General features: G+C 48.1%; 4 protein-coding genes and 1 non-coding gene across 5 annotated transcripts; 3 read left to right on the top strand and 2 right to left on the bottom strand.

Moving 5' to 3' along the window:
* The first annotated feature begins 120 nt into the window (after positions 1–120).
* F5891DRAFT_1032488 (uncharacterized protein) lies at positions 121–1319 on the top strand. Its single transcript, XM_041361665.1, has 4 exons — positions 121–279; positions 337–409; positions 464–718; positions 771–1319. The coding sequence occupies exons 1-4, from the start codon at positions 253–255 to the stop codon at positions 881–883; spliced, it is 468 nt and encodes a 155-aa protein (XP_041226115.1). The 5' UTR covers positions 121–252; the 3' UTR covers positions 884–1319.
* Positions 1320–1396: 77 nt separating this feature from the next.
* Positions 1397–1478, bottom strand: F5891DRAFT_t73. Its single transcript has one exon. It is a non-coding gene; the product is annotated as a tRNA-Pro (tRNA).
* Positions 1479–6321: 4843 nt separating this feature from the next.
* On the top strand, positions 6322–9384 carry F5891DRAFT_1032474 (pre-mRNA splicing factor component-domain-containing protein). Its single transcript, XM_041361664.1, has 10 exons — positions 6322–6375; positions 6519–6574; positions 6628–6730; positions 6784–7063; positions 7114–7261; positions 7316–7812; positions 7865–8157; positions 8284–8581; positions 8694–8846; positions 8881–9384. The coding sequence occupies exons 1-10, from the start codon at positions 6373–6375 to the stop codon at positions 9261–9263; spliced, it is 2214 nt and encodes a 737-aa protein (XP_041226114.1). The 5' UTR covers positions 6322–6372; the 3' UTR covers positions 9264–9384.
* An 83-nt stretch (positions 9385–9467) lies between these two features.
* On the bottom strand, positions 9468–11521 carry F5891DRAFT_297134 (uncharacterized protein). The gene is made up of 15 exons (XM_041371239.1): positions 11386–11521; positions 11159–11330; positions 11087–11100; positions 10884–11034; positions 10578–10828; positions 10484–10524; positions 10397–10415; positions 10322–10349; positions 10237–10261; positions 10154–10189; positions 10077–10101; positions 9949–10018; positions 9816–9899; positions 9682–9756; positions 9468–9623 (listed from the first exon to the last, which is right to left on the bottom strand). Exons 2-14 carry the CDS (start codon positions 11318–11320, stop codon positions 9730–9732), a joined length of 933 nt encoding a protein of 310 aa, XP_041226113.1. The 5' UTR covers positions 11321–11330; positions 11386–11521; the 3' UTR covers positions 9468–9623; positions 9682–9729.
* A 366-nt stretch (positions 11522–11887) lies between these two features.
* F5891DRAFT_297327 (uncharacterized protein) lies at positions 11888–12669 on the top strand. Its single transcript, XM_041371240.1, has 2 exons — positions 11888–12079; positions 12137–12669. The coding sequence occupies exons 1-2, from the start codon at positions 12035–12037 to the stop codon at positions 12563–12565; spliced, it is 474 nt and encodes a 157-aa protein (XP_041226112.1). The 5' UTR covers positions 11888–12034; the 3' UTR covers positions 12566–12669.
* Positions 12670–16218: the final 3549 nt, after the last annotated feature.

The raw sequence follows: 16218 nt of genomic DNA, 5'->3' as shown, positions 1-16218 counted from the left end.
TTTCAAAGAACTTCTAACATGTTTCTCGGTGCAGCCCCCTCCCCTCTGGACATACTACGTTGCCGAGTCTCGACTAATTCGGAATTTTAAACGGACACCGCTTTCTAATAATGGACGCGACGATCAGAACAAATAACGAAAAACAAATTCCATGTGGGCTGACGTGATCAGTCGCTTAACAGTGCCCCCTGCTTATGCGCCGCAGTGCGCAGCCTTCGAACTCGTACAAAAGCCACGTAGCGGACCTTATCGATGATAATCGACCCTCAGTCAAAAATGGTGAGTCTCTCTCGAACATATGTAAATTCTTTGTCTCTGGTATTAACGAACCCTCAGGTAATCAAGCATAGTGCAGAATCTGCAGATAGCCCACCTTCCTACGACTATGTCGCAGCTCAGGCTACTTCAAGTCTGTCATCAATTTGCTTTATCCTGGATTATCAATTGTTTACCATGATTTCAGATGTTGGAGAGCAACAGCCACCTTTGATGAATGACAAGAATGCGAACCAACAAGTGCAGCTGCCTTCAATACCTCCTAACACTGTGATGGCTGTTCACTCTCGTCCTGCGCCTCTGGTGCAGCAACCCATAGTCTACCATTATCAGAATCCCTTGACTGGCGAGCGCATCGCCTCGCTACTGCCCCCAGACCACCCAGAAATGATATGTTTGCAACAAGGGGCACATGTTAATGAAACCAAGTTTGGCATCCTAGGTAGGGAATATCACAGGCTCACAGGAAGCAGTTGACTCATACCTTTCTTTAGGAATTTTGGCTGCAATCGTTTGGTTCCCGTTGGGCATTGGCCTTTGCCTTCTTGACCGGAGGGTCAAGTGCAAGCGCTGCGGGGCGGTCATAGACAATGGTATTTGTGGTTAATCAGTATTGCATTCCTTCAGTCTTCTTCCTTCATATTCTTTGGACGCCTGCAACGCACAGTCATGTTCTCCTTGTTATTCGACGTTTTCATCTCTATATCCCCGATTTCCGCAGTGTTCCTAACTTAATGTATAGTTGTAGTGTCTAAATTACTATTTGACGGACATGTATGCATTAGATACCAATTCCAACTTTTCTAAACAAGTAGATGATGGGAGCCTGTCGTTGGTGCTGCAATTCTTCTTTTTCGTACTGACGGCAGGGCCTAACAGACTCGAAGGTCATTGACATAGCATCAAGTTGGACTTAGCTTCTAGACGTAATATTGATCACGATGTTCACCTCCCTAGCTACATCCTTTAAAGCATGCGACCACAAGCCACATGTATAGTGCTTCTGTCTTCGAGACCTTGAAATTGAAACCACAATATCCACACACGCTTGAAAAATATTCCAAAGTCCCCAGCCTCGTAATATTAATGATGTTGAGAACCGAGAAAAAGAAAAAAGGAAGGGCCTTGCTGGGAATCGAACCCAGGCCACTTGCAATTGTGAAACGCCCAAAGCAAGTATCGTACCTCTAGACTACAAGGCCTTGAGAGACGTGCGCGTTTGCATACCCTTGACGAGACCGATCACTCTTTGCGTTCACCTGTCCATGGGTGTCACGGTGCGCAGTTTGACATCAACGTCGACATGCTGCGCACGATCCACGCGACGGATCTGAGCTCCCATCCGAATCCGAATCATTTGTCCTTCCTGGCTTGTCAGACTTGTCACTGACTCACTAGGGTGCTCTACTTCCTCTCCAATGCGAAGACTCGTTGGACGCTTGCAAGCGTCGATAGTTCAGGCTTCCAAACTCGGGGCCAAAATGCTGCCTCCCTCGAGGAAGAATGTATCGTTATCCTGTGAAACTGGGAAGATGTGATTCGCGAAACCTAACAGAGCGAAGGTATGGTGCAGTCAGGCCTGCCAAGGGTCATCCTCAAGATAGGGGCTCTCAAATATATTGTTCCCAGACGACTTTGATGATCTACACGCTATGCGACGCTGAAAGTCGCACCAATAAACATGTCTCATGATGCCGCGTCTGCTTCATATCAGTTACAGATGTCGGGCCCATCGCAAAGGTGAATTCGTCATATGATCTAGGCTGCATTTGCCGTTATCGATTCGTTCGAGTCTATCAAGGCCCGTACGGAAACCACAAATGCCTCATCTACGAACCCATGCGGGAACTCATCTAGTTGCTTGAAATTCGACTAAGCTAAACCACATCTGTCCGATTTTCTCAGATGGATGCTCATGTATTTTTGTCTGGCTTAAACTATATCCATACTGAGCGTCACGTCGTCTACACCAGCGAGTCTGATTGTTAGTATCCCTTATTCAACTTGAAGATATCACACGCGACGATATACTGGTTGAGCTCGAGAGTCTGTCTGTGCACCATCGCTGACATCCATATCGATACCGGACGGTCGGCAGCGATGAAGCAGATAGCCTTCGATCCAAAAATTTCTCGTCGACCGTACCATGTGTCTTTCCAGAGATGATTTTGAACCCTTGATAACAAGCCTGGAAAACCAGCGTTTACAGATTTCGGACACTGCGATGTTCAGGGATGCTTCGTACCCTCTTGGACAACACCTATTATAGCTCGACGGGCACCGTGCCCCAGAAGTTGCACTTGGCGCGCCTTGGACATACAACGCGGATATCTGGAATTTAGGTTTGATGTTGAGGTTGGAAATCAGCGGTATGGAATCTTAAGAAGAAAGGGAGAAAGGTTTTCGGGAACTCTCGCGCGCTCGCGTGGTTTTCGCGTAGCGCCATGTGGTTTTCGTTTAGATACGCTTAGATACGCTTAGATACGCTTAGATTCGCCTAAGGCCACATGGTTTTCGCTTACCTCGCTTGAACTTCTATTTGGAAACTCGCGTGGTTTTCTCGCGTGGCTTTCGAGCGCCGACTCACTTGCCCATTAGAGCAGCGCACTACGCAATACAAGTATTTTCCTTATTGTAATGTAATTGTTTATGTTACATGCATACAGTAAATAATAAAATTGAAAATGGAACAACATGATATAATTTTGCAGACAGGGGGACAACAAATATATGTGGTGACAGGAAATGAATGAGAAAAGGTTGTGAAAAAATAAATAAAAAATAGAGAAAGTAGAGACTTGACAACTGGAGAACAGGAGATAGTGAGGAGACAGGAAAATTGGGAATGGGAAACAGGGAGAATGGGAGGAGATAGGAGAACAGAAGATGGGGAGGATGGGAAAATGGGAAACAGGGAGATCGGGAGGATGGGAGATGGGAAACAGAGAGATCAGGAGGTCGGGAGATGGGAAACAGACAGATCAGGAGGTCGGGAGATGGGAAACAGAGAGATCGGGAAGATGGGAGATGGGAGATGGGAGACGGGAGACAGGAGACAGGAGACGGGAGACGGGAGACGGGAGACGGGAGACGGGAGACGGGAGATGGGAGACGGGAGTAGGGAGACGGGAGTAGGGAGTAGGGAGTAGGGAGCAGGGAGCAGGGAGCAGGGAGCAGGGAGTAGGGAGCAGGGAGTAGGGATTAGCATGGGTATACCCCATGGTAACACTTTTTCCAATCACATATATTACCATTTGAAGGCAAATGTACAACTTCAAAATTTTATACTTATCCATCACTCCTATGGTAATCAATTTGGGGATATATTTCCAGGGGTACAGGGGTCTTCAGATCCAAACCCCTACCCCTACCCTCAAGTTTCCCATACCCCTGCTGATCCCTAGATGGGAGGCAGGGGAAAATGGGAAAATAAATACATTCAATGATACTGTTACATATTTTGTATTTTTACATTTGTCAAAATCCTGCTCAAAGAACATAGGGAAGAGACTGATCTTATGTACTACAAGAGTACCAATCACCTTCAAACATTGTGTGTCTGTATACTATGTTTGCCATAGTCTTCTCCTCGGCCTCTGTAGGAAATAGTGCCTGAATGTCTCTTTGACATTGCACACTCAATAGTGCAGTGTAAAGCTGACTGTGTGTGAACAAATCTGTATGAAGGCCCAGCACAGGCAGGAAAGTCATGGAAATTGGTTCCACAGGATCAAATGTTTCATCCTTACATATTGTAAATGTACTTTTATGTGGTGTGATAGATTGTACTTTGAGTTTTTTCAAAAAAGCTACTCATAAATGTATTTCAAAAGTGTCCAAAATGTACAATTTATTAGGATGCAGCCTGAAGTCAAAAGAGGGTGCAACCCTCCTTGGCTTCCTGTGACGAAGGAACAATGCTCATCAGGAGCCTTCTGAATTATTGGGATGAAGCTGAGGCCAGGGAGCTTAAAAAGAGCGCGAAGCGCTCTTTTTTTGCGACCTGTGCCGAAGGCAGAACGGGTGTGGACTAGTCTTAAGAAGAAAGGGAGAAAGGTTTCGGAAATGTTCGCGCGCTCGCGTGGTTTTCGCGTAGCGCCATGTGGTTTTCGTTTAGATACGCTTAGATATGCTTAGATACGCTTAGATATGCTTAGATTCGCCTAAGGCCACATGGTTTTCGCTTACCTCGCTTGAACTTCTATTTGGAAACTCGCGTGGTTTTCATGTATATTTCGAGCGGCGACTCAAACAACGTCACCCATTGGGAATGTTGCGCAACAACATTGGTAACTGTATGTGTACATGGCATTAAATAATGTGTTTGAGCAGGGGGACAACAGGATTTGAGTGTTTTGCCTACTGCAATTATTAGTAGTGACTGTATATGTACATAAATGGAACAACATATGATACAATTACATACAGGGAGATAACAAATGTGGTGACAGGAGATAAGATTCAAATAAAAAAAGGAGACAAAGACAATGTAGACTCAAAAACCAGAGAATGTGATGACAGGAAAATGGGGAAATGGGAGAACAGGAGACAGGAGATGGGAGACTGAGAGAACAGAGACGGGAGACGGGAGACGGGAGACGGGAGACGGGAGACGGGAGACGGGAGACGGGAGACGGGAGACGGGAGACGGGAGACGGGAGACGGGAGACGGGAGACGGGAGACGGGAGACGGGAGACGGGAGACGGGAGACGGGAGACGGGAGACGGGAGACGGGAGATGGGAGACGGGAGACAGGAGACGGGAGACAGGAGACAGGAGACAGGAGTAGGAAGTAGGGAGTAGGGAGTAGGGAGTAGGGAGTAGGGATTAGCATGGGTATACCCCATGGTAACATTTTTTCCAATCACATATATTACCATTTGAAGGCACATGTACAACTTCAAAATTTTATACTGATCCATCACTCCTATGGTAATCAATTTGGAGGTATATTCCCAGGGGTACAGGGGTCTTCAGATCCAAACCCCTACCCCTACCCTCAAGGGTTTCCCATACCCCTGCTGATCCCTAGATGGGAAGCAGGGAAAAATGGGAAAACAAATACATTCAATGATACTGTTACATATTTTGTATTTTTATATTGGTCAAAATCCTGCTCAAAGAACATAGCACTGACTGATTGTATGTAGTACTATGTACTTTTATGTGGTGTGATAGATTGTACTTTGAGTTTTTTTGAAAAGCTGCTCATAAATATATTTCAAAATCATTCAAAATGCACAATTTATTAGGATGCAGCCTGAGGCCAGGAAGCCAAAGGAGGGCGTAGCCCTCCTTGGCTTCCTGTGACGAAGGAACAACACTCATTTTTCTCCCCTGAAGGAGCGCGTAGCGCTCCTTCGATTTGTGCCGAAGGCACAACGGGCGTGAGCTCGTTGACGTCGCTGGGTCGCAGATATGGAACGTAATCAAAGATGAAGACCACGCGATGGAATGTATTCGATCCTGAAGATACAGGGGCTGCGCATCTTGCTCAGCTCATTGGATTCGTCGACTAATCATCCAAGGTGATACTGACAGCCCCCCTTTAAATATGACGGCAAGTTGTAATAAAAAACCATTGCCACGTATCTGCTAACGGTGCGCCAGGATCATCCAAGCGCCCAAACCTCGTCACACGAGATGTCACCTTGGCAGATTCTATGGAGACTGGAAGGTGAAGGTAAGAAGCTGTTGCTTGAGCTAAAATCCTGCAGTATATCCCAGAGAAAAGGACTATAGCAAAGGAAGTTGCTCGAAGACCCTTGGTCTGGACGGCCCATTTGATTGCTATGGATTACTAGGTTGGAATTTGGCAGGTGTCGTCGTGCTCAGTGGTGGTTTAATTTTTTCCATACTTGTATCTATTCAGGTCAAAGGTCAGAAGAAGTGTGCATGATGTGGTTTGAATTTCCTCACCGCTCATCGACATCGCCTGACCACTGTGCTGTTGTTATCGTTTGATTGCACTCAACGTCGAGAACAAATAATAAATTCAGAACCGCCTCCGAGTTGTGAAGCTTACTAAGCTACTGCCGCACTTCATTGCGAACACTTCTACGGTAGTACTTGTTGAATCCTGTCCACCACCAGCCATGGTTCGAATTATCATCAAAGGAGGCAAGTGAATTTATCCATGCTTTTTGACGCGTGTTAATTGTAAATGAATCAGGTGTTTGGAAGGTACATTGCAACTTCGGTCTGAGTATCACCGGAATCCGAATCTAACACACTCATCCAGAACACGGAGGACGAAGTTCTCAAGGCTGCGATAGCGAAGTATGGGAAGAACCAATGGTGAGTTGTCCACTCATAATTAGCTGCCCTGCTCTAGTACTGAGCATCACCAGGGCGCGTATATCGTCGTTGCTGGTCCGCAAGACCCCCAAACAATGTAAAGCGCGGTGGTATGAGTGGCTAGATCCGTCTATCAAGAAGACAGAATGGTCAAAGGTGTGTGTCGCAGACCCCTGTTTTGGTACTGAAACCTGCAATGTACTACTTAGACCGAGGATGAAAAGTTGATGCACCTCGCAAAAATTATGCCCACGCAATGGCGGACAATAGCCCCCGCAGTGGGTCGTACTGCTACACAATGTCTTGAGCGATATCAGAAGTTGTTGGATGAGGCTGAGGCGAAGGAAAACGAGGAGCTAGGGCTGGCGGGACCAGGGGGAGAGTCAGCACCGAGTGCAGACGACATCAGGCGCCTGCGACCAGGAGAGATTGACCCCGACCCTGAAACTAAGCCTGCACGTCCTGATCCTATTGACATGGACGAAGATGGCAGGTTTTCTTCTTTCCGGGAGGCGGGTTTTCACTGACTCTGCATACAGAGAAGGAAATGTTGTCCGAAGCCCGTGCTCGTCTCGCAAATACACAGGGCAAGAAAGCTAAGCGGAAGGCTCGTGAACGCCAGCTCGAAGAAGCAAGACGACTTGCAGTCTTACAGAAAAAGCGTGAGCTGAAGGCTGCTGGAATCATGTGCGTCAATCTATTTACTTTGCGCTATGACCCTCCTCATGTGATATGCTTTAGTATGCGACATAAAACGAAAAATAAGGGTATGGACTACAATGCTGACATTCCCTTTGAAAAGAAGCCGGCAGCGGGCTTCTACGACACATCGGAAGAACAGGCACGCATTACCTCGGCGCCAGTCGGCCAATCACTGCGCCGTCTAGAAAACAAACGCAAACCTGACGAAGAAGAGGCTGAACGAAGGAAGCGACAACGTCGGGCAGCAGAGGCTAAGGGTGAAAATGATGGCCACCAAACAAAATTCATTGCTGCTCGTGATGCACAGATACAAAAGTTGAAAGAGGCGGAGAGCATTGGCCGACGACGGAAGCTTGTGTTGCCGAACGCGCAGGTTGGTGAGGCGGAGCTAGAAGACATTGTCAAGATTGGGCAGACAGGGGAGAATGCCAAGGCATTGGTCGGTGGCGGAAGCGAGGCAACTGCGAAGCTCTTGAGTGATTATGAGGGCCTGGATGGCGCAAGGATGGCACGAACACCTCGTACTGCACCCCAACGTGAGTTTTTTTTAGTACTCACTTCCATCGCAGCGACTGAGCTATATCATAGAGGACAATGTCATGTTGGAAGCACGCAATTTACGGAACATGACCATGGCCCAGACACCTTGTTGGGAGATGAGAACACCCCCCTTCATGTTGGGCCGGGGGGAGGAACTGGTTTCGAGAGCGCAACTCCTCGGCATCAAGTTGCTTTTACCCCAAATCCCTCTCGCAACTCCTATGCATGGCGGCCCAGGTGACGTTTCTGCAACGCCGCGAGATGGTGCATCGTGGGGCGCAACCCCACTGCGGACGCCTATGCGTGATACCCTCAGCATCAATCCTGCTACGGGTATGCCAGTTGGCGAGACACCACGCTGACCTCCGGTTGCGTACCGACTCCGCCAAGCGTGCTTTGAAGGCCGGATTCATGAGTCTTCCGAAGACCTGAGAACAACTTCGAGCTTTTGGTTCCGGAAGATGAAGAATGAAGAGGATGGTACCGCTGGTCCGCTGTCGGAGGAAGATGCTGCCGAAAGGGATGCACGCTTAAAGCGGATACGTGAAGAGGAGGAGAGAAAAGCCTTAGCAAGACGAACACAGGTTGTTGCCCGTGGTCTGCCTCGTCCTGCACGGGTCGACGTGGAGCAGCTGATGAGAGACTTGAACATTGGGGAAGAAGATGACGACATGACGGAGGTCAGAAGACTCCTAAATTCGGAGATTGCGGATCTCCTACTGCACGACTCGATAGTGCATCCTCTCCCTGGCACGAATATTCCTGGTGGCACGCCATCAACTTATCAGATACCGCCAGATGATGACCTCGCTGCTGCTAAAGCTCAGATTCATCTTGAACTTGCCTCCTCAATTGGCTTCCCTGATGCCAACTGAAGTCCAAGTCAAGGAGGGACTGGTAACGCTGTCGAGCAGCGAAGAGATTGATGAGAGTGCGTGTTGGGCAAGTGTCCGTCAGCAGCTCGCTTTCGATGCCGCCTCGAGAACATGGGTAGAACCCAGTAGCCTATCCGCGGAAGCTAGAATAGCCGGTTATACCGCACTAGCTCGAGGAGAATCGTGGAGAGATGTCAAAAGAGGCCAGCAAAGCTGCTAAGGCCGAGAAGAAGCTTGACATCACCCTTGGTGGATATCAAGCACGTTCAAAAGCTCTTTCCAAACGTGTTACTGAAGCTTTCAATGAGCTCGTGCGAACAAAAGTGGACTATGAGAGCTTCGCTCGACTCAGCATCAACGAGGCTGCAGCTGGACCACGGAGATTAGAGTCACTGAAAGAGGAGGTGGATACTCTATCACGAAGAGAGCGCCTACTGCAGGAGCGGTACGCAGAGCTTGACCGTGAGCGTCGGGATGCAGAATCCAGGGTTGCTGTACTGGAGGAGAAAATCATGGCAGAGGCAGAGGCGCTCAATGAAGAAGCTCTCGCTGAGATGGAAGCAAGCGGATGATTCATTCTCAAGTGTTTTTATGCAACTATGTATCATTCTGCTTTTACACTATAGTACTCGCTTATTCCTGGCACGTCCTGAGTCCATCGAATTAAACGCAAACTAGTTTTTTGTATACGCCCCCTCGTGCCGTGCTGCCCAGTGTACCCGAGCATCCTGCACATCTCACTTAATCAGCTCTGCCGAATGCCGGGCAAACACAAGAGTGTCCTTCTTCGGTATCTTTTAGAGCCATGCTGGCAGACTATCATGAACCACTGCAGGCTCAGAAACTTGCTATGCCTCCAACTCTTGAAGTTTTCCAACGGCTCTGCTTGGGATTGCATAGCAAGCTCACAGGACGCCTGGTACATTGTCATCCTGAATTTGATATCGTCACTGACGGTCCTTGATACATACATACAAGTCTAATAACAACCTACAAAATGCCAAGGACAAATCATCTCGTCTGCAATTTACCCCAAAGTCAGCACATAGAAATAGTTTCGTTTGTCTGTTAAACACATGCTCGTTAATAAACCTGCATTTGTTCCTGACTGGTTGAGTGCTCACACTTGTAAATATTGGTCCTTGAAATTCCTTTTCTGGTGGGTCAGCTTGTGATTGTGTAGTCCCGGTGTTGAACATAATCGTGCTCTGATACAGAATTTTAATTTACGCAACTATTCAAATGCATGGTGCTCACCAGAGTATGTGAACAGCTCTGAGTATCATTTGTTGAGGCCCTGTCCCGAAGGAGCGACCGACGATTCAACCTGTATGATATTGGTAAGTTTTGTGGTCGTTTTATCATCTGTCCGTTTGGCAACTAACGAGGCTAACAGGGTGCTCCCTACGACTGCACAATATGTGAGGGAATATATTTAATGTGAATTATTTCGTATCATTACCATTAGGAAACAGCAACCATAACCCGATCCCCGAATCTGCATCGTATCAGCTGTGGTGAAATGTGGGGTATCAACCCACTCACAATTCGGCTGCTTCAGGGCTGGAAGCTTGGGAGACTGGTTAGAGAATGTTCCATTGAGAGGAGATATCGATGACGGAGCACTCACCAATGTTGCCAACGTAAGGGCCATCAAACTAATCATCGATCAAAAAAATTGTAAGCCATAATAAAAGTCAAATACCTAGTGACTAAACCAGTTTCTGTGCAGAGGTGATGAGTGATGTTAGGTGGGGAAATCATTCGATGGAGACCTTTCCTAATGTCTCACCGATTGTCCATTTAATCAGCCGGTTGATGATCGTAACCGTGCTATGGTAGACGTAAGAAACAGCAACTTCGGGCAAAATGATAGATAGCCATACTCTTCATTCTCAGGATCTCGTCTCTTCTTCAAACCCCAGGCGATTCCAGCTGTGGTGATCAAGTCACAGGTTGCACGTGCAGTGAAAGTGAGCTCAATCAGCAGCAATTGAAAATCCGCGATGTTCGTCGCGGAAATTGCCTTTGCTGCGAGAACGCACGTGGAAGTTTGTGCAATCACGGAGAGCATTTGACAAAAAATGAGCAAGAAGACATTTCTAGTCAACTTCCAAAGTCGAAAAGTGTAGAATGACTAATATGAATCGTAAAGACGCAATAATGGATATATACATCTAGAAATTACTCACCTGCACAATGACAATTGTTAAACCGCCCAACGGAACGGCGACGTTTAACGCTATAGGGAGCACCGCAAGTTGAGATGGGTCACCATAGGTGCTGACAGTCATTGTCCACAACATCGATAATACACAAACAAAGTGGCCCAGCTGAATTAGGCTGCAAAATCTGTGTTGATATCCGGAGGAATTAAGTCAAACATTGGGCGCACATGACTGCAGATACCTAATCGTATGGAGCGATCAATCAAATCAACGATGAATTGGATAGTTGATGGACTTACAGTTGCTTTTAGGGCGAGATGATCGTCGCTGAATCTTACAAAATACAAGTAGGACTGGCAGCCAAGGCAGCCAAATAACGCCGCGCTCAACATTCCACAGACTTGGATCGGTCCGATGACTAGCTCTGCATTGAAATCACTTGCTCGTTTGAAGCTATTCATTGTGCCTATACTAAGTTTTGCAAGGTTATAAGAATAATGTGATCAGTTAGATTCGTCTGGCTTACGAAAGCGTTGATTAGTTTGGGACACGAGGGACGGCCGAAAGTTGCCTCCACCAGGGCTGAAGAAAATGGAGAAATGTAGCTCCTCCATGGGAGATCAGTACGGATTAATATAGCACCAGTGAAACACTGGCACTGATTAATGTAAACAAAACACAGCCTTCGATGCGTAGTAATGAATGTGATGGACTTGACTTGGTTGCAGTCACCAGTGTGATATAAGGTGAATTTACGGGTATTGAGTGTATATACACTGGTACGACTGCAGATAAATTTAGCCGCATCATGAGTCTGACAACAATCAGACCAGATTAGGTGTGTAGGGACAGACCACATACACGAAATATTTGCCATCTTGCAATTGGACTCACAATATTTGGTTTAGAGGTGCCAGTAATTGCTCGTGTTGGAACTTGATCTTGAGATCACCCTGGCAGGCGGAGGTAAATAATTATAAACAAAGTTCCCTGGTACTTACAAGTACCAATTATGAGGAGGTTCCAAAGTACACCAACTTGAATAATTGTCAAGCAGCTACAATGGGATTCCGGTTTGAAGAGAGGAATACAGATGCCAAATCTTCGAAGGGGGATTCAAGCGCAATATCGACAATCTCGAGGGAGGGCCGAGGACATACAGAGAACTCAAATAAATGGCATGGTGGCGAGGTATGCATCTCTCTGCTGGAATTAAAGAGGTGTGTTACTTCTGAACATTGGGACGAGGCCTCATTTCCCTCGCCCTCAAATTCCAGACCATCCAAATCCTTTGGTACGTTCAAGTTCCACACCTCCATTTCTTCCAGCCCTGCGCTCCGAGCTGCTTTTTTCATCTTATCAAGCAGCCCCTCCCTCGTTGCAGCCAGCCGTGTCACGCTTGGCGTCAGTGTAAACCGCATGTCCGCAGCCCACGTCGCACATGTCGCTCGCCTCTCATCATCGATGTTTTCCTTTCTTATTCCTCACTTTTAACGGGACCTTATAACAGCGAGCCCACCTGGAACGAATCAACAACACTATCTGGAAGAGTGATTTGGGACTCGGTATCTCATGTATCACACCTCGATGTGCCATCCAAGCTATTCTTGATGAATCCTGCGTCTTCCCTCCACATCTCGTCCAAATCTCCCTCCTTCACCCACTTCCATCCAGGCGACTCCTCAACCGGACCTTTCTCCTTCTGATTTCTCACTTCCTATGCACAAGACCATGGCGCCCTCACCTTCCACCCACTGCCCTTATCACCCCCGCGTCCCTGTAAAAGTCCTCCACCACACTGTCTAATATCGAAAACGCAGCTCCACCCGCATCGCGCACTTTAGGTAGTGACACACCCCACTTCCTTAAAAACTATTACAGGACGAGGTCACCCAGTGCAACAGGTGCATCATATGCTGCCCACACCCAAATTTCCTTCGCTTCGTCTCCGGTGTGTGCACGTTAGCGATCCCATTGCACGGTGCTCTATCTACTTTGTTGGGGCCATTTGGGGAAAGATATGCAACGAACCCTGTGCATTTACCCGGGTCACAGTAAGCTCGTCTGTGCGGATGTTGCTGGGTATAGCGAGAGTCCAAACTGGATGGAGGGGGTTCCTTGATCAAATGTACTGGATTCATCGGTGCCTGTCTCACTGGGAAAACTGTCGTATATGCGGTCTGCTCTAGTTGTCACTGCACTTACAGCCCCCATTACGCAGACGACTCAACTATTCCTATATATCCTAAACACTGTACACACCGCCCCACGCCAGAGGCCGAATGTGGCGAGTCATTGCTTGATGGCGCTGATCTGGTTATTACTTCCACTGCATTTCCATCACAACATGAGCTGTCACCAAGATGCGTTCTTACCTGTATCGAGGCGAGTACTGTTCCACGAAGTCAAGTAGACAGGGAAATCAATTCGGGATCCTGAATGAATTCAACTTTAAGGGGTGGTCATGAATCTGCAAAGCAGTTTGGCGTGGGATGACGGAGAAAATGAATGTCTGCTTTGAGTGAGGCTACTATGGGTTACGGTTTATTCGTTACGGTCCACTATTTCGTGATTTTTGTCTACAGCACTCAATCGTGAAGTAATTGCTTAGCTACTTCACTGGGTATGTTCTATATACTATACTATCATATCCCAAGTGAAATAAAACAAATATGTTGAGAAATGGTAGAGATCGTGTTTTCAGCGTGACAGCAGCAAAAATCACGATTCAGTGTCACTTGCCGTAGCTGCCGATGTCGGACATTAAATTTAATAGTGCGTTTCATGTGCGCTCAACCTCCACATCTGGCACAAAGTCACGAACTTCAAGTTCACAATCCATCTATGTATCAATACCCACATCAGAGAACCTGTGAGAAGAAGATATCGTCATATATCGTTATATATCGTAATATATAGGAAAGGTTTTCGTCACATTGTAATATAAAGTGATATAAAGCAATATATGACCATGTAAAAGCACCATAATCAGCATAATCCCCGGCAAGAATTCACCGATTTACTGATGCACTGGCACATCTTCATTCTTTGTGAGACGCTGAGATGCGTATAGATACCAGAAGCCACCGATAATATTGTCTACTACTTCGACACGCGAAAACTAAGGTCCTACTATGGAGAATGTTCTGAGCTATTTGGGCGAAGGCGCGCAGCGCCTCCCGGTCCCGATCTGCTGATCCTGTGAAAACAAAAGGTGAGCTGCGAATCCCATGTTGCCAGGAGTCTGACGACGCATCGAGCGAACCGCGGATTCCCATGACAGTAGGAGGTGGACGAGAACTCACATGCTGATTAACGTACGCGCGGCATAGAAAGCCGCAAATATTTGTCCTGGATGACTGGAGTGTCTTGCAAGTAAGGTGCGAGAATTTGCGCATGGTTGCGGAGGTATAGCTGGAATGCATCACTTGCCCATCATCCTATAGTCTTTACAACGTCGAACAGAACGTTTCGGAGGAGGTACTCTAGCGTAGCTCCAATTCTGATGGTGTGACCTTGCAGAGGATTTAAACCGGCGTCTTTGGCTGCTTGAGCAAGGTGCGCTATGAACTTGGACTTTATTAGTGGCCGGTGACTGTTGCCATGTTTGTAAGAGAACAATGCGCCCTGAAGTGGTGGGTTATTGACCCGAAAATGGTTTTCCAGCGCTGCGTGCGGGTCTGTAGGACCTTGTTGCTTGGCCCAGAAGACGTCCTCACCGGTGTGCGACATTTTCGTGCGGGGAAGGTGAAATACTGTGGTGTCTAGACCGTTGCGGTCCTTCTTGATACGGGTGTCACTACGCTTTACATGTATTGCGGGGTCGAAGGATGACAGATTGGGAATTGTAAATTCCCCAGCCCTGGCAATAGAGTAAAAGGCCGTGGTCAGACAGCTGCCCATGGCCGCGTCAATCGGAACGTTCATATCCAGCTTCTGCAACAAACTGGTTATAAATCCTATCGTGTAGGGCTGCCTCTTCTTTCGTTTGGACGACGAGGGAGTGAGGTTTTTTGCTGCCTTCATCAGCGCGTCAATCTGATCCTCCTCTAGCGACCACTTTATCCCGTGTAAGATGTGCCATGCCCGCACTCCGTGAACGTAACCGGTGATTGTTCTACCTGAGTAAAAACCAGCTAAGTCTGAAATAAACGCCTGAAACCAGCTCCGACGATGCAGGAGCCCGTAAATTCTCCGCGACCGACTTAGAGTCACAATACACGTGATATGCGAGGATTCCACTGCCGTACGCTTCCTGCGTGCTGCGCGCCCAGGCGTGAATCATCACATCCTGGATTTGCTGGGCGTCTGCATGAGGGAGGGATGTGGTTGCTGATCGAGAGTTCGTGGGAAGCCACAGCCGCAGCCGATCCTTGGCCTGGCAGTGTGGACGTAGGTTGGAGGTATTAAGAGTGGGGTTAGCAGGGTAAGTAAGCTTGCGCTGCTTTGAGGAGTTCCTCGCCTTGGCGCCTAAACTCGTCGTTGAGTCTGGTGGATCGGTCGCAGTTCGGTACTGCACGATATTGATGGTGAGTGCGTTTTGCTGTTTGCACCACGATGGCCGCGTTCAGCAGGGAGCGTGGGGGCGTCGAAATCGACGATGAAGTCCTTGATTGCTGATGGGATCTGGATGGGAGGGAGGAGGAGGTGCATGGGAGGATAGATCCCTCTGGAAGGACCATCGGCGGGGTTGTACTCGCTAGGGATGTAGCGAGTAAGGATCAGTGCATTGAGAGGTTGCCATGAGTTCGTGGATCCGCTTGAAGACTCCATTGGTGGCCTTGTTTCGGCTCCTACCCTTCCACCAACCTTCGACGACACCGCGATTGTCGCCGAATATTTTGATGCAACTTCCCTTTGCGCATTGAGCCAGGATAGCGGCGACGAGGAACTCCATCCCGATGGCCTCTGCCCAGCTGATATCTCTGTTGTTGCCTTTCCAGCCTGGGATGAGACACCATGCCCGCCAGAGGCCTTTGATCCGTATCGCAACGCCAATGCCTGAGCTAGCGTCCGAGTAAGCTGAGGGGTTGAGGACCTCGACTGGTCCTGGGATGGCGCGGGAGAGGATAGGACGAGCGAAGTTGGCTTTCCACCAGCGGAGGTCTCCGCTGGTGTCTTTGGGAGGGGTACGTGGCATGTGCGGATGGTCACGGAAAGTGGGTAACATGGCCTCCAGAGAGACGAGGTACGCTCGTCCTGCTGGAAGCACCAAGGAGGCATGCAGTAGTTTGCTGTAAAGTTGCTGGACTTCCTGTAGGGTGTGCGTGTGTTGTGCCTCCCATTTGAGGATGGCAGCCAAGTACTTCTTCTTCTTCTTGTCCGGAATTGAGATGGTGCGAGTCGCGATGTCCCACAG

The sequence above is a fragment of the Suillus fuscotomentosus genome (assembly GCF_016647785.1).
Source record: "Suillus fuscotomentosus strain FC203 chromosome Unknown F5891scaffold_26, whole genome shotgun sequence".
In the NCBI taxonomy this organism is placed as follows: Eukaryota; Fungi; Basidiomycota; class Agaricomycetes; order Boletales; family Suillaceae; genus Suillus; species Suillus fuscotomentosus.
Note: the sequence above shows the minus strand (reverse complement) of the source record. Positions and strands in the feature narration are given on the sequence as shown.

Coding starts and splice junctions, on each gene's coding strand:
- F5891DRAFT_297327 (XM_041371240.1), top strand. CDS start 12,035: ATGGCATGGTGGCGAGGTATGCATCTCTCTGCTGGAATTAAAGAG. Junction 12,080..12,136: donor TCTCTGCTGGAATTAAAGAG/GTGTGTTACTTC, acceptor CTCAAATTCCAG/ACCATCCAAATCCTTTGGTA.
- F5891DRAFT_297134 (XM_041371239.1), bottom strand. CDS start 11,320: ATGAATAGCTTCAAACGAGCAAGTGATTTCAATGCAGAGCTAGTCATC. Junction 10,829..10,883: donor TAACAATTGTCATTGTGCAG/GTGAGTAATTTC, acceptor GATTCATATTAG/TCATTCTACACTTTTCGACT. Junction 10,102..10,153: donor ATGGTTGCTGTTTCCTAATG/GTAATGATACGA, acceptor CATATTGTGCAG/TCGTAGGGAGCACCCTGTTA.
- F5891DRAFT_1032474 (XM_041361664.1), top strand. Junction 7,064..7,113: donor TATTGACATGGACGAAGATG/GCAGGTTTTCTT, acceptor CTCTGCATACAG/AGAAGGAAATGTTGTCCGAA. Junction 7,262..7,315: donor CTGAAGGCTGCTGGAATCAT/GTGCGTCAATCT, acceptor GATATGCTTTAG/TATGCGACATAAAACGAAAA.
- F5891DRAFT_1032488 (XM_041361665.1), top strand. CDS start 253: ATGATAATCGACCCTCAGTCAAAAATG. Junction 280..336: donor TCGACCCTCAGTCAAAAATG/GTGAGTCTCTCT, acceptor ACGAACCCTCAG/GTAATCAAGCATAGTGCAGA. Junction 410..463: donor CGCAGCTCAGGCTACTTCAA/GTCTGTCATCAA, acceptor CCATGATTTCAG/ATGTTGGAGAGCAACAGCCA.